The 14,925-nt window shown below is 49.3% G+C and overlaps 2 protein-coding genes and 1 long non-coding RNA gene across 4 annotated transcripts in view; 2 read left to right on the forward strand and 1 right to left on the reverse strand.

The window, feature by feature from the left end:
• Positions 1 to 8,079, forward strand: P2RY10 (P2Y receptor family member 10). The gene is made up of 2 exons (XM_085060655.1): positions 1 to 649; positions 5,090 to 8,079. Exon 2 carries the CDS (start codon positions 5,092 to 5,094, stop codon positions 6,112 to 6,114), a length of 1,023 nt encoding a protein of 340 aa, XP_084916781.1. The 5' UTR covers positions 1 to 649; positions 5,090 to 5,091; the 3' UTR covers positions 6,115 to 8,079.
• LOC146437551 (uncharacterized) overlaps positions 7,492 to 14,925 on the reverse strand; it is a 16,581-nt gene continuing 9,147 nt past the window's right edge. The window contains exons 2-3 of one of the 2 annotated variants that reach the window (XR_014852275.1): positions 13,503 to 13,585; positions 7,492 to 12,061 (exon numbers count right to left, since the gene is read on the reverse strand). This is a non-coding gene — a long non-coding RNA (uncharacterized LOC146437551). Of the gene's footprint in view, positions 13,586 to 14,925 lie in introns of both variants that reach the window. The other variant, XR_014852274.1, reaches the window with a different exon arrangement.
• Positions 11,632 to 14,925, forward strand: part of LOC146437552 (putative P2Y purinoceptor 10) — a 5,589-nt gene continuing 2,295 nt past the window's right edge. The window contains exon 1 of the mRNA XM_085060654.1: positions 11,632 to 11,765. The gene's annotated coding sequence lies outside the window, so the exon portion shown is untranslated. The remainder of the gene's footprint in view (positions 11,766 to 14,925) is intronic.

Genomic DNA, 14,925 nt, shown 5'->3' on the forward strand with positions numbered 1-14,925 from the left:
CAGAAATGTCAGGAAGGTTCACACTGTGCTAAAAAAAGCCATCGGGAAGTCAGAGCTGATCCGCTGGAACAGAGAACCCAGCAGGTCCCCAGGGCCAGGAGGGGACAGCAGGGCTGGGCTGCCAGGCAGGAGCAGGCAGAGACCTCGGGAGAGTTTCCATGGTCAGCTCCGAGCTGTGCCTGGAGAGAAGAGTTGGAGAGGAGGAAGAGCTGGAGAGGAGGAAGAGCTGGAGAGGAGGAAGAATTAGAGAGCAGGAAGAGTTGGAGAGGAGGAAGAGTTGGAGAGCAGGAAGAGTTGGAGAGGAGGAAGAGTTGGAGAGGAGGAAGGGGTGTCCTGCACCCAGCTCCACTTGGGATCTTGCCAGAGGGTGCTGAGCCAAGCCAGCAGAGCCATGGGCCAGAAAACACCTGGGACAAAGACATGAGCCCATTTTGGGGTCACTGGGGGAACACCTGGCCAGGGCTGGCAGGGCAGGGAGCAGAGTGGGTCTCAGCAGAGCAGACAGGGCTGAAGCCACAGCCACCGCACCGCAAAGCCAGCACCTTTTGTGATGTCACCCAGGTCCCCAGGCTCATGTAAACAGTGCTGCAAAGGACATTCACTTCCTCCTGAGCTCTCGGCTGCACTGAGCACGGCTCTGCCTGCAAAGGTAAGGCTGCTTTGACCCCTTTCCTTGGCACCTGGAACCGCGCCCTGCTGCCTCCTGCAGAAACGTCCCTCTGCTCGGGCTTTTCCTTGGGGGTGGCTCTTACCAGCGGGTTTGTGGCACTTGGAGCTGGCTGCTCTCCTCGTGTGCCAATGCTCAGGGTGAACACATGGAGGAGTTCAAACAGCAGCTCTGAGCCTGCAGAAACACAAATGTCAGGCGTGGGCAAATAGTGCTGCTCCAACTGTTCTCCGGTGTCATTAATAGGGATAATTTCCTTCTTTTGCCTGATTCCTCCAGGACTATATTTGGTTTTAAAGTCATACTTGGCAATGAGGGTAATTTCCAAATCTGTTTTTTCCAACGGTGGTTTATATTGCTGTAAAATAAAATCCATGTGCTGCCCATCTTTGTGCCATCCAAAGCTCTGTGACTGAGCAGCAGCAGGAGGAAATTAATAATAGTGAGGGGACACGAGATGACAAAAATAGCAGGATTGCTCGGACTTGCTTTTGCTAATGAGAATCCTGAGGTGATTTTAATTCCTAATTCAGACTGCAGTCACTGCTCTGGATTAAAACTTAACTTCATGGGTTGAAGCTTCTAAACTTAACTTCATGGGCTGAAGCTTTCAAACTTCATGGGCTGAAGGTTTGAAATTTGACTTCATGGTCTGAAGGTTTTCACCTGTGCTTTGTAAAAGTTGCTTTTCTGCTGTCTTGCACCAGCAGCTCAGCTCTGCTGGGAGCCCAGCAAACAGCACGTGGAGCTGGTCACAGGCAGGATTTAGAGTGGGTGGCCTCTGAATCTGAGATTTCTGCAAGTGGACCCAGGAGGGAATCTCAGGGAAGGTGGGTCAGGATGTCAGGATCTGCAGGAGGGGATTCCTCAGCAGGCTGGAGCAGGAGCTGTGCAGGGACAGTGGAGTTGGCAAGGGTGTGTTTTTGCTGTCAAGGAAAAGTGCTGGGGGACTTTGGCTCTGGCGCCAGCATCATCAGCCATGGGAATGACATCTCTGATGGAAGTGCATCTGGGGACAGCCCTTGCCCAGCCTGGAGCCAGTGCTCTTAGGTAGCTGTAGGAGGGAGTTCTACCAGTGCTGCAAAATGAAAATACTGCAGACAACCCAGATCTGCTCTATTTCTGTGAAAGAGACCCACAAAAAGCACCTTTAACTGTAGAATGTTCCACTCTGAGTGCAGCAGTTTCACCCTGGTGTCACAGCTGTGCGCTGAGGGCAGAGCATGGAGATGTTTGTGCCCCAATCACATAAATTACCCTGGCTCTGATGGGCACCTCAGACAGATCCAGCACTCTGGAATGACATTCCTGTGCTTCTCAGCCTATCCAGATGAACATCTTTTTCCTAGAAATGCTGTGTTTAGTTTCCAAAGCTCCAGTAATAACATGCTCACTTATTCTGTCCTTATTGCAACAGCATCAGGGATACAGAATCTCACAAAAATACAAAAAAAAGTGGTTGGATCTCAGTGTGTTTATCTGCTACCATTTTTTTTTTTTAATTTCATATTCTGAAAGCAATGTTGCAGTGGGAGCTGCCTCTCTGCAGGATGTAAATGAGCACTGATAAAATCTACTGGAACTTTTCAGCCTTCTGCAGCCTCTGCTGCACACCCACCAGGCAGTGAAGGACTTTGGAGATGTAATTTTAGGACCCTCAGTGGCATCTCAAGTGTCTGCTTTTGTGCACAGATGGGAAGAGAAGGGGTTGGTGTGGGATTAAGCCTCAGTCTGAGCCAAAGTGAGAGGAAAGGCAGAAATGCAGTAATTTTTGTGGTGTCCTGTGCATGTCTGGGTGCATTTTGTTTAAAGAGGTGGCTTAATCTTGTTGTATTTTATATGGCTTTGTAATGAAATCATTCATCCTCAGAAAGGGCCCTGCTGATGAGCAGAACCACCACTCAATTATTAACACCTATTAATTGTGTTAATGTATTAATTGTGTACACTGCCAGCCAGGTCACCCTGCTCACACCCTGAGCTCCCTGAATGCAGAGATTTTCTGACCTCAGGGATCCATCTCCTGTTCCCAGCCACTGAGTTAGCCACTGCTGGGGTTGGGACATCACCTGCAGGGTGGGTTTTAGAACCTCTTGGCTCCAAGGTTCACCACAGCTCCGTGGTCTCCAGCAAAGTGCAGCTTTTCAGACCTCTTCTACCTGTAAATTGAATCATAGAATCATTTAGGTTGGAAAAGACCTTTAAAGATCATCAGCAAAGACATCAGCAAGCAGGCCCACTCCTGGCAGAATTTTTTTCCTTAATATCAGTTATTCAGCAACACTGGGTGTTTTCAATTTGGGACCTTCCTAAGCCATGGCAACATGGACTCATGAGAGCTCCCATTGCCGCCTCTGCCACTTGGGGGTGAGAAAAATAGCGGAAAGGGCAAAGAAATGCAATTTGGATGAACTCTGACACCTTGTGGACAATTAGCAGATGAAGGTGATGGATGGGAGGGAAGCTCTCCATGCTCTGGGCTCCCCCAAGCCTGGGCAGGGTTTGTCCCACCAGAGAGCCAAGGCTGAGCTCTGGGATGGAGTGAGTGCCCTCAGCATCACCCTTGTCTTCTTGGGACACATCCTGGACGTGACAGTTTGCCCCAAAACTTCCCCAGTTTGAGTCAGCAGCCCTTCACCCCATTACCCTGATTGTCCTGAGTGTCACATGAGACCTAAATCACAGAAGCACAGAATATTCTAGGTTGGAAGACACTAAATAAGGCCTAACTGTATTTATGGACCTCAATAAGCAAATTGGCTGCTGTGACTCATTGGACTGCAGAAGAAGCACAGACTGGCAAGCATTTAATTATATAATTAATTATAAAAGTGCCTTTAAAATACAACATTTTGCAAATGTATCTAATCCTGTGTGGTTTTAATGGCCATCCACCAGCTGTGTCTGGAGGAGCAGGGGGCAGGCAATCCAGCTTTGATATCCAAGGAAAAGCAGCTGAGATAAACACACAGACCTAGGTTTTTTGAAGGCTGTGGGAACATGAAAGAGAAGCTGGGAAAGAAAAGGAGGAATCAGTTTGGGGAGCCTGCAGGAGCAGAGTTCCCTGGTCCTGCTCACTGCCTGTGCCCCATGTGGGACTTTGCCATGTCTGGGCATTTTGGGGGCTGAATCCCAACCCTTCCATGGCAGTCTGGAGCAGTGTCTGGATGAGCTGCCAAATGCCAGCACCACAACGATTAAAAGGCTGAAAACCCAGCTATTTGTGCTCTGTGTACTGAGAGCTCTAAACTCAACTCTTTTGGTAACATGAAGGAAAAAGCTTTAGTAACAGGGTAGGAGTTACTAATTTCTACCTACAGAGACAGTTTTTCTGGCAAGTGCCCCTTGCAGGAAATGAGTCAGAAGAGTGAATCAGTGTCTGCTGTGCCACATGAAGCTGATTGTCAGTTTTAACTGTTATATTCAGCACAGGAGGGAATCACTGTAATGAGAATTATAACCCTGGGAGGAAACCCCCAATAAACCCCAGCTCCTCCTGCCTCTGTTGCCTTGGTGAGGACACATTACCAAACTTACTGGTCCCAGTTACAAAAGCTGGCAAGGAAAAGGTGGCCCAACAGTTCAACACGTGGCATTTTGCTGATGGCCGAGAGAAATTGGCAGTACCGTAAAAAATAAAATTATCTGACGGAAAAAAGAGTCAGACTGAGGCTGCCATGGTGATGAGAAATAGAAGTTGGTGGCGTGACCAAGTCTCTGTGTGTTCCATCAGCTTAAATGAATTAACAGAACACTTCAGCAGGACTGGCTGTGTTCACAACAGTCACATTTTCCAAGCCCACTCCCTGCTATGCTTTTTCACATGGTCTGTGCCCATAATGGCAGAGAAGGTGGGTCCGTTAGGTCGTCTGAGGGTGTCAGGAGAACTGTCACCCACATAATGTCCAACACAGCCCAACATATCCCTGGAGGTGCTCAAGGCCAGGCTGGATGGGGTTTGGAACAACCTGGTCTAATGGGAGGTGTCCCTGCCCATGGCAGGAGTGAGGACTGGATGGGCTTTAAGGTCCCTTCCAACCCAAATAACTCCATGATCAGTGCTTGGCACCCACATTCTGGCTGTTGGGCCACAACCATGATGGAGGCTGGGATATGGCCCACCTTTCATCTGTGTGTTCCTGCCCTGCTCCCAGAGACCAAAGCACAGGAGACCTTGAGGAGATGGCCAAAGCACAGGCAGCTTCTCCTGCTGCCCCATGATCAGTGTGGCACAGCTTCACTGACCCACCAGGAATGGTCTCCCATGCCTGTGGGATCTCTGACAGGGCAGCACTGAACACCATTCCAGGATGTTTCATGCAGACACCATTCCCAAACCTCTGCTTTGTGCTGTTCCCAAATGGGAAATGCAGCCATGAGCATTAACAACTTTGCCTTCAGAGCCTGTTTTTGTCTCCACAGGAATGACCCACCTGCCCTACACCACCACAGCCTCCTCCAGCAACCCAGTCATGACCCAGAGCAACCACAGCTGCTCCCAGCCCAACATCACCTTCAAGAACAGCCTCTATGCCACCACCTACACCCTCATCTTCATCCCGGGGCTCCTGGCCAACAGTGCTGCCCTGTGGGTGCTGTGCCGCTTCATCAGCAGGAAGAGCAAAGCTGTCATCTTCATGATCAACCTGGCTGTGGCCGACCTGGCCCACGTCCTGTCGCTGCCCCTGCGCATCTACTACTACATCAACCACACCTGGCTCTTTGGGAACACCCTGTGCTTGCTGTGCTTCTACCTGAAGTACCTCAACATGTACGCCAGCATCTGCTTCCTCACCTGCATCAGCATCCAGCGCTACTTCTTCCTCTACCAGCCCTTCAAGGCCAAGGACTGGAAGCGCCGCTATGACGTGGCCATCAGTGCCCTGGTCTGGCTCTTTGTGGGGGCTGCCTGCCTGCCCTTCCCTCTCATGAGGAGCCACGGGATGGCCAGCAACACCACCAGCTGCTTTGCTGACCTGCAGGTGAAGCAGATCAGCAGCAAGGTGGCCACGGTGCTGATGACCGGCACCGCCGAGCTGTTTGGCTTTGTGGGGCCACTTGTCATCATCCTATTCTGCACCTGGAAAACAAGAGACTCCATCCGGGGCTTCCACATCCCTCCAGAAAACAGCGGGGAGAGGCGGAAGGCCCTCAGGATGGTTTCCATGTGTGCCATTGTGTTCTGTGTGTGTTTTGCTCCCTACCACATCAACTTCTTCTTCTACATGTTGGTGAAGGAGAACGTCATCACCGACTGCTTCCTGAGCGCCATCACGCTCTACACCCAGCCCTTCTGCCTGAGCCTGGCCAGCTTTGACTGCTGCTTGGATCCCATCATCTATTTCTTCATGACTTCCGAGTTCCAGGATCAGTTTTCCAGGCACAGCAGCATGGTCATCCGGAGCCGGCTCATGAGCAAAGAGAGCGCCTCGTCGATTAAGGAATGAAAAGAAAGCCACTTGGAAAAAAACTAAGATATTTCATACGAAATCTGAGACTGTTCTGGGACACTCCATTATCAGCTCTGTTGTGGAAGACCCTGCAAGTTTATCCAGGGGAGTTTTTTGGCTGTGGAATTTTTTGTCTTATAGAAGATAAAACTCTGTCTAAGACTGGTGTGTTGGAATCTGATGAGTGACCCAATGGTGTGACCATCCTCCCGCTGTGCCACTCCCACCTGGCCCCACTGGACTGGGAAATACACTGGAGGGAGTGACAAAACTTTTGCTGGGAAATGGTGGCTAAGTCCCAGGGCTTTTCTTCTATTTTCCTAGCTCCAGGGTCTATGATCCAGCCAGAGACAATCCCACATCCAAACACTGACATCTGCTGAAGGATCTTTCATGGGAAAACCACACAAGAACCTAAAACCGGCCAGTAACAACCAAAGGACATTGGGGTTTGTGCAGTGCAGTGGGGGCTGTGGACAGGTGAAGGTGTGCAGCTGCTTTCCACGTGCTCCTGGGTTTAGTGCATCCCACTGGTCACCAGTGACCTCTGCTCCACCTTTCCACACCCACCTTCCCACTCTGCTCCTCCTTTCCTGCCTCACCCAGCTCTGGTTGCTCCCTAATTGCTGACACATCCCAGAACTTGCACCTGCAGCTGGTGCAAGACCCTCTGCAAGACAAATTCTCCTCAGACATCCAGAGAGTGGCACCTTCCCTTGCTCCAGGTGACTCTCTTCCCCTCCAAGCTGGCCAGGGGGACGTGGGCATGTGGCTTTTGCCTTTGGACCCCTTGGGGCAGGACTGTGGTGGTCCTGGGGTCAGTGCAGGTGGGTTTGATGGTGCTGGTGGTACCACTCAGGTCCTCACTCTCTTCTCTGTGTGGTCCAGGGGTACCTGAGATGAATCTACCCTGAAAAAGCTCAGCTCAACCCATTCAGTTGATGCATTTTTTTAAAGAGAGGAATCCTTGCCAAGGTGATGTCACTGATACAGCAGAAGTTAATTTCATAAATTATTGTGATTTTTTTTTTCACTAGGTCCTATCATGATCTGAATGTTTACATTTTTAGGTAGCTATGCAAAGCAGCAACAAAGAAGGATTAATTTACCCCTTATTTTTAATTAGTCACAGCTCTTCAGCCGAGTCCACCCACTCTGTAACTTCAAGGGTATCTTGTAATACCTGCGGATGGATTTGGCTGAACAGTCACCAATTTATTGCCTTTGGAAATCTGTCTATTTTCAAAAGAATGTGGACAATTTGTACAGTCTTGCAACAAAACCAGAAGAAATACCAGAAACACTTGCTATGTGTATTTTAACTCCAACCACTCAATTCCACTGTGTTTAACTCAGCCGAATATTTTCTGTATATTGTCTTTCCACACTTCTCTGTTTTACAAAAAAAAAAAAAAAAAAAAAAGGGAAAAGCCAAGAATCAAGATTTAAACAACCATTTCCCTGGAGTTCCTCTAAAAGGCAACAACACTGATTAAACACAATAAGCTCTCATAGTTCTCCTCTCCTGTGTGAGAAGATGATTTTGGGCTGAGTAGGATGCACTGGAGTGGATGGAAAAGTTTTCTCTGATGTCACTGACACAATAAATGTTTACAGACTGCAAGGAATCCCTTCCCAAAGGGGTGGATGCTCATGGACAGAGCTAACTACACACAATTCAATCGTCAGCTCAGCAGTCTCTCATAAGCTACACTCTGTATAAAGTCGCCAGGGGACGAGACTTCAGTTTCAGTGCTTGTTTTGAGGATTTTTATAGACCTTGCTCAGCCAGCACGTGACTGGGAGCTGTTTCCTGTCCCTTCACTTTCGCACCCTTCTCCCTTGATCAGGTGAAAACAAGCTGATGGCTCTTACGGGAACCCTGCAGCTCGTTCTGTGGGTTTTACTTCCCAAGAACTGATGCTCAAAAAAAAAAAAAAAATAAAGGCTGTTTTGCAAACATCAGCTGAGTTTTGGAGTTATCACTGGTACTTGGAAAATGGCTTGGGGTCAGAGTTCAAGCGATGGAGTGCAACTTTTACTGTTCTTAAACAGATTTGTGGCTTGTTTGCACTCTTACTAGTGGTTATTTATTTAATTTTTAAAGCTACCACACTTATATTAGGTTTAGAAATATTTTGGTGTGCAGGGGACCAGACAACTGTGCCCAAAGGTCTCTTCTGGACTGGGGTGAAGTGCCCTGGTTTGGTTGAGGTAGAGCTAAAACAGCTCTGTGGGGTTCAGCTGCCAGATGGGGTTAAACCACCAGAGAAAGTTGGACAGGATGCTCAGGATGGGCCAACCTAGAGAGCAACAACTCAGAGCAAAGAGAGACCAGGGAAAACTTGCAAAAAGCTTTCCAAAAGTCCACCAAGATCCGTTTGGCCTCCCCAAAGCCATGCATGAAATCCAAAGCCTTTAGTTCAGGTCTTCCAAAACCTCAGTGTGCCCCTCAAGAGGAGAACAGGCATTCCAGGGAAGAGGAGCATATTCCAGGTGCCTTCCCAGCTGGTTGGTGCTGCATCTGGCCCAGGACCTGGGCTGCAGGGGCTGCTTTGCCTCACACAGCCAGAGGCACAACAAACCTGGCTCAGATTCCTGTAATTCACCCCATTTCCTGTGACCAAAAAACATGTTTGTTGTTTTGACAAGAGGAAATATAATTTTGTGATGTTGTTCCTGGATTATCTCTTGTGCTGGTCCTGCTGCGGTGGAAAAAAGTAGAAAAAGACTTTTCCTCCTCCTTGGGCAGACACAAAAAAGTTTTTTTAACAGGGATGCCACAAAAAGGCAGAATTTAACCAAATCAAGAGGCTGGGTACAGCTACACAGGTGTATGAAAGATGGATCTGAAGGGATCCTGGGGTTGGAGCATCTCACCCTGAAGGGAACTGCTCAGGGTGGACACATGGTGAGGTGTCCAAACCACCTGCCCTGGCACAGTGCCTGTCCCCAAGGCACAGCCCTGGGCAAACACATTTCTTTTCCTCTAGAACACAAGCAATTCACCTTTTAGCAAAAGCAAATGTGTTTCTGTGCAGTGCCATTCCATCATAACCAGGAGCAGAGCTCTGGTATATCCTCTCCTGTGTGAAAGAGCCCTCCTGTGCATGACAACAAACACATCTGGAAAGAACTCCTGAGGGATTTAAAAGCCTTTCTGCACTTTCAGGTTCTGAGCTGCAGGATCTTGCAGTACCACTTGCTTCACTTGAATAAAATTATCAGCTCTCTGCCCAGAGGAAAAACAAAATATGATGGAAATGCAGGATAACAACTCCACAGCAAGTTTGAAAATATGAAACCACTTCATTGCACTTAAAAGATTTTGGGGAGGACTGGTGTGTTTTAACAAAAAATGCTGTGTTTGTGGATGACAAAGCCCAAAAAAGGTAGGGATTGACAATTATTTGCTGTAAAATAAATCGGAGCTTCCCAAAATGCTGTCCCTGCAGAGAGCTCTGTGTGACAGCGAGAGGGACAATGAGCTGGGGGGTCACCCGGCCCTGCCCAGCTCCCTGCACAAGGGTGAAGCTGCTTTGTGTGAACAAACCTCCTCCTCCCCCTGCTTTTCATACATCCTTCAGGTGCATCCTGTCAGATATTCTCAATGCTGAGGGCTTGAGAGATGCTGATCTGCATTTGGCCTCCTGCCCACAGGATGCCAGGCTGCAGGAGAAGAGACCTGTATCTGGAGGCCTTAGATAAAGTCCCACAGTTATTAAAAAGTTGTTTAAAAGTTCCTTTGTGTCTTCTGCCTTTGAAAGTAGAACGTTGCCAAGTGTGAAAGGCACATGAGTGTTGGGGATGAGCCAGAGAAAGAGAAATGCTAAACAAAAACATGCCCAGGTTGGAAGAACAATGGAGAAGGTTGATCTGTGTGTGTTGAGGGATGAGGTTTGAGGTTTGTCAATCCCTAGCTTTCCATGGCCAGGAATGTTGTGATGTTCTGCAAAAGTGATCCAAAAAGCCAAGGAGCAGAGGAAGGGCTCAGCTTGGTTACAAACCCCTTGCTTTGGTCTGACCTCCACTGATCTCCCCTTCCCCAGCAGCACAGCTGGAAACAAACACCTAAAAATAGAGCTCAGGGATGGCTGGATGTGCTGCTGCAGCCACAGAAATAGGATGTCCCAGGCAGGATATCCTGGTAAAACAGCCCCTTCACTTTGGGATTAACCTCTGCCCTCTGGAGAAGGACAGGGCACAGTGCCAGCCTCCCTTCTGTGCTCTGTGAACTCCCAACAAACACACTGCTGCTCCTTCTTCCCAGGATCAGCACCAGCTGCTGGAAGAGATGCACAGGAAGAAAACTGGGAATGATAAACAGCTCTTGCAACTCCCAAATCCCTTTGCTGGAAGCTCAGATGAGAACCATGGAGATTCAGGGTGCCCAGAGAAGATGTGGCTGCCCCAACCCTGGAAGTGTCCAAGGCTGGACAGGACTTGGAACAACCTGGGATAGTGTGAAGTGTCCCTGCCCATGGCAGAGGGGTTGGAATCAGAGTTTTTGAGGTTCCCAATCCAAATCACTCTCATATTCCATGATTTCTTGGCACAAAGAGACCTGGCAGCTGAATGACCTGGGAGAGCTCTGGTGCACTCTTGATCTCAACTCTTGAGCTGGTAACTAAAGGTTTTAAGAGCTTCCTCCTTACATTTCCCTTCCACAGTTCTGTTCTTGTTAATTTTGTGAGGTCACAGAACCATTTACAAAAAATAGGGTGAGAATATTTCTATTTTTACATTACCCCCAAGAAGGGAAAGTTGCCAACAGCCAAATTATCTGTACAAGCCCTGGGCTGTGAGATGTGACCCTGGATATCAGGTAAAACTGCTCAGCTGGAAAAGAGGCAGCTCAGAAGTCACACCATGAAGTTACACCACTTGTGCAGCAATGCAGGAAGAAGGTCATGCTCAGCAGGCAGAGAAACAACTGAAAATTCTATATACGTGCATATATATAGAAAAGAAATAAAAGGAGGCAAAAAGAAAAAAGATGGGGAATGATGCACATCATGGTTTATTTAAACACTAATATTTTGGGAAAATCTCCACCTTAAACCATCATATTATTTCAGGAATAAAGTCCAAACAATCCAGCTCTAGCCCGCAGCCTTGATAGTCTGAGGCTAACCAAGCTTCCAAGAAAATTAGGGAAAATTACTCCTTTCCAGTAACTTACACTGGCAGAGCACTCAGTTTTCCTTCAGCGAGCATTTATTGGGAAGCAGCTTCTGTATTCCACAGCTCTTCCCAGGCAAAGTGACCGTGGAGAGGAGCAGGAGCAGCCGGAGGGAAGGGCAGCATCCCCTCCCACCAGCGCCGTGCCCAGAGGGGACAGAAATCCAAGGTCTCCATCCCAAGGCACTGCCACCAAACGACGTCATCGCCTTCCCAGCGGCTTTCACGTCATTAACTGCACACGTTTTGTGTGGAGAAGAGAAACAAAATACAGGATTTCCTGTTCTGCAGCCACTGGACCGGGCTGCAGAAGCCGGCAGGATTCCAGCGCTCCGAAAACATGTGGAAGTTGAGCGAGGAGGCGCTGGGATCGCGGAGAAAACCAGTGGGGAATAAAAGCAGGAGGCTGGCTGCTCCTGCTGCCTAGCACGGCTATGACCCCCCCGGAGCATGGGAAGCACAGGAAGGTGAGTGGCATTTCTGCTCTTTGCTTCAGGAGACCAAACCGGCGCAGTTTTAGCAACTTTATCGCTTCTTTGTAGTTCTTCAAGAGATGGTATCGGGCGGCAGCTGGTGCAACATCCTCACCCGCTGCTGCTGCTGTGCCCACAAATTTGTCTGCCAGGGTGGGTGAGTGGAGTCTGAGCCTGGGGCAGGCTGTGGTGTGGGGCAGAGGCTGTTTTAGCCAAAAACCTCAATTTTGTCCTTGCTGACAGAAGCTGCCGTAAGCGACCAGCTCTATTTACGCATTTCCTATTAGTGCCTAGATTAAACAAACAAAATTATTGCTTACAACCCCAGTGCCAGAAAACTCCGCTACTCCAACCAGGAGCTTATTTCAAGCCAAAAGGGGATTTATTACTTTTTTTTCAGATTTTTTTCCCAAGCCTGCTTTTCCCTCCAGCATCCCAGCGCTGAAGGGAGTTCAGTTCTGCCCCAATCCCCCAGCTTGCAGGGCTCTCCCCAGCCATGCCTGGAGCTCAGCTTCAGCCTGGGTTGTCCAAGCAGCCCATGGAAAAGATGAGGGCGAGTTTGCCCATGGATGGGGAGCAGTAAATGCAGTGACACCGCGCTGGTGTGGGGCTGGGTGGGGCACAGGCTGATTCACAGGAGCCGGGCCGTTTCCAGCCCTGACAGCCACAATCGCCTCCAGGAACAGACACTGCTCCAAAACACTCCAAAACTGAACCCCGGGTGCTTCAGGAGCTGGCTTGGCCTCCTAATTAATTGCAGAGTTATTTGATGTTTAATGAATGGCAGGGCTGCATCCACAGCCAGTGCTCTGACTCCTCGGGCACTGATATTGGGCTCCCTTCTGGAATTTCAGCTGATTAAAACTCAGCTTTGCCAAAAAAAGCACTCCCTGCTCCTGCCTGTGTTTAAATCCATGCGTGGATGAAATAGGAAAATAATCAAGGAATGGCAGGAATATTTTATAGAAGATTTATGAAGTTGCTGAACAAAACCCTAGCTGGAGCCCCTGGGAGCATCTCTGTCCTGACATCAACAGCAAAGCAGGGGGAAGCTGAAGGGACTTGGGACAAAGGGAAAACTGGAAAACAATAAAAAAATAACAAATCCACCTCCCAGGAATTGTAGTGAGCAAGCCTGGCCTGACCCCAGCCCAGGGTGGGGATCTCTGCTGCTTTCCTGCCAGTGCCCTCCAAATCGTTGCCACCCAGAGCCGTGTTGGTCACCAGCAGTGCCACCCAGAGCTGTGTTGGTCACCAGCAGTGCCACCCAGCCCTCCTGCCAGGAGCAGGCACTGCTGTGCTGCCAGGAAAACTCACAAAAACTGGGAAAAACCAGCAGGGAGGCTCCCCATGGCAGAGGTGTAGGATTTGGGCTGAGGTGTGTGGCAGGGACACCAGGGGCTCTGTGACCCTTTCCATCAGCCGCACCAAGTGCCACCTCTGTCACTGGACAATGTGACAAGTGCTGGGAATAGCTGCACTCCCCACTCTCCCTGGCAGTTTTTCCTCTCTGTTTTCTGCAGGGATGTGAAGACAAGTCCTGCCACCCCTTTGCCAGGGTTACACAGGCCAAGTGCAAAGGGCACTGCAGGGCACAAGTCCCTCATGGATTTTCGGGCAGGTGAGGAGCACAGAGATACTGCAGGGACCAAGGGGTTGATTCCCAGTATTCCCTCAGCACGGATGTCCTCTCTCCCCTGCCTTTCCCAACTCAGTGGAGCAATCACAAACCTCTGGCACAGTCAACAAACGAGAGGTGCCCTTGCCCAGCAGCCTGAATTTCACTCCAGCCTTGCTTTACTTGCAGCCAAACCCTGGAGAAACAAGGAAAAGAAAGAAGGCAGTTTGGGAAAGGCTTGGTTTGGAAAGCAGGCTGAGAGCACTGACCCTCCTCACGTCAGAGGTGAGGGTGGTGGGCAGACAGCCCAGAGGTTGGGGCTGTGTTAGATTTTTATCTGCACATAAAAGTATAAAATATCTAAAATAATGATTGCCTCCTGAAATGGAAAATATAGTAATCCCACCAAAGAGCTGCCCAGGTGAGGAGGAGCAGGATGGAGGAATCTTCATCCTGTACCTTGAAGCAATGGAATGGATTCTCTCCTGGAAATCCACCCCTGTGACAAAAACCAGGCTCAAGGCTCTGAGAAACAGCACTGTGGCTGCTTGTTAATTAATTACCGCGGATGAGGGGCTGGGTGACAGTGACAGGAGCTGCTGAGGGCTCTGCCACCCCCAGTTCCAGGCAGGGCAGGCTGCCCACCCCTCACAGGCTCCATTTCCAAGGGGAAAATCCCACTGCTTGTAACAGACAATGCTGCAGCCCCCAGGTTTCTATCCTGTTGCTGCTGATTCCCTTCTTTCCAAAAGAAAAGATTGTTTCCCATGGGATCTGTGCATGAATGGCAAATCCATCACCTCTCCAGAGAGCAGCAGGAGCACCTGAACTCCCCATGACCTGCTAATAAATCCCCACCACTCTGGGTGAGCTGGGATGGGTAAATGGATGAGAAGAATTTCTGCTTTAACTAGAAGGGAGGTGTGTTTACCTCCCTGCATGTCCTGAGCAGTTGCTGGAGGATAATTCCTGCTGCTGAGGGATAATTCCTGCTGCTGAGGGATAATTCCTGCTGCTCCAGCACGATGCCCACACGATGTTTTGGGAGTGCCGGAATTGAGTTAGCAGGACCAGCAGAGCAACTGGCGTGTGTTTGGCCAGTTATTAACTTATAAATCCAGCCTTAGCTCTGGAGCCAGAGCTGATGGATCTGTCTGCAGCTCTCTCCTGGCCTCAGCTGCCTGGGGATGTTAATTATTGCCTTTACTGCCGATTCACATCAGCAGGAATCTGCACGGATCTGCAAAGGCGATGCCTAAATCCATTTCAAATCCCTATTTATTTGCAGGCCAGCTGAAATTGCTTGTAGATGTAGAGCACCAATTTGACAGGGTTTGGTGGAAAACTTGATGAAATAAAAGTGGCTCTGAAAAACCTGGGGAGCTGCAGAAGCTCTCTGGCAATAAAGAGATGGATGTTACAGAGCTCAGATGTTACAGAGCTCAGATGTTACAGAGCTCAGTGCATTCAGTGTAATTGGGGCATCTCACGAGATCCTGCAGGGCACCTCTGAAAGGAGAGGGTGGAGGATGCCTG

This window comes from Lichenostomus cassidix, chromosome 4A, assembly GCF_008360975.1.
Source record: "Lichenostomus cassidix isolate B80296 chromosome 4A, HeHo_3.0, whole genome shotgun sequence".
Classification (NCBI taxonomy): Eukaryota; Metazoa; Chordata; class Aves; order Passeriformes; family Meliphagidae; genus Lichenostomus; species Lichenostomus cassidix.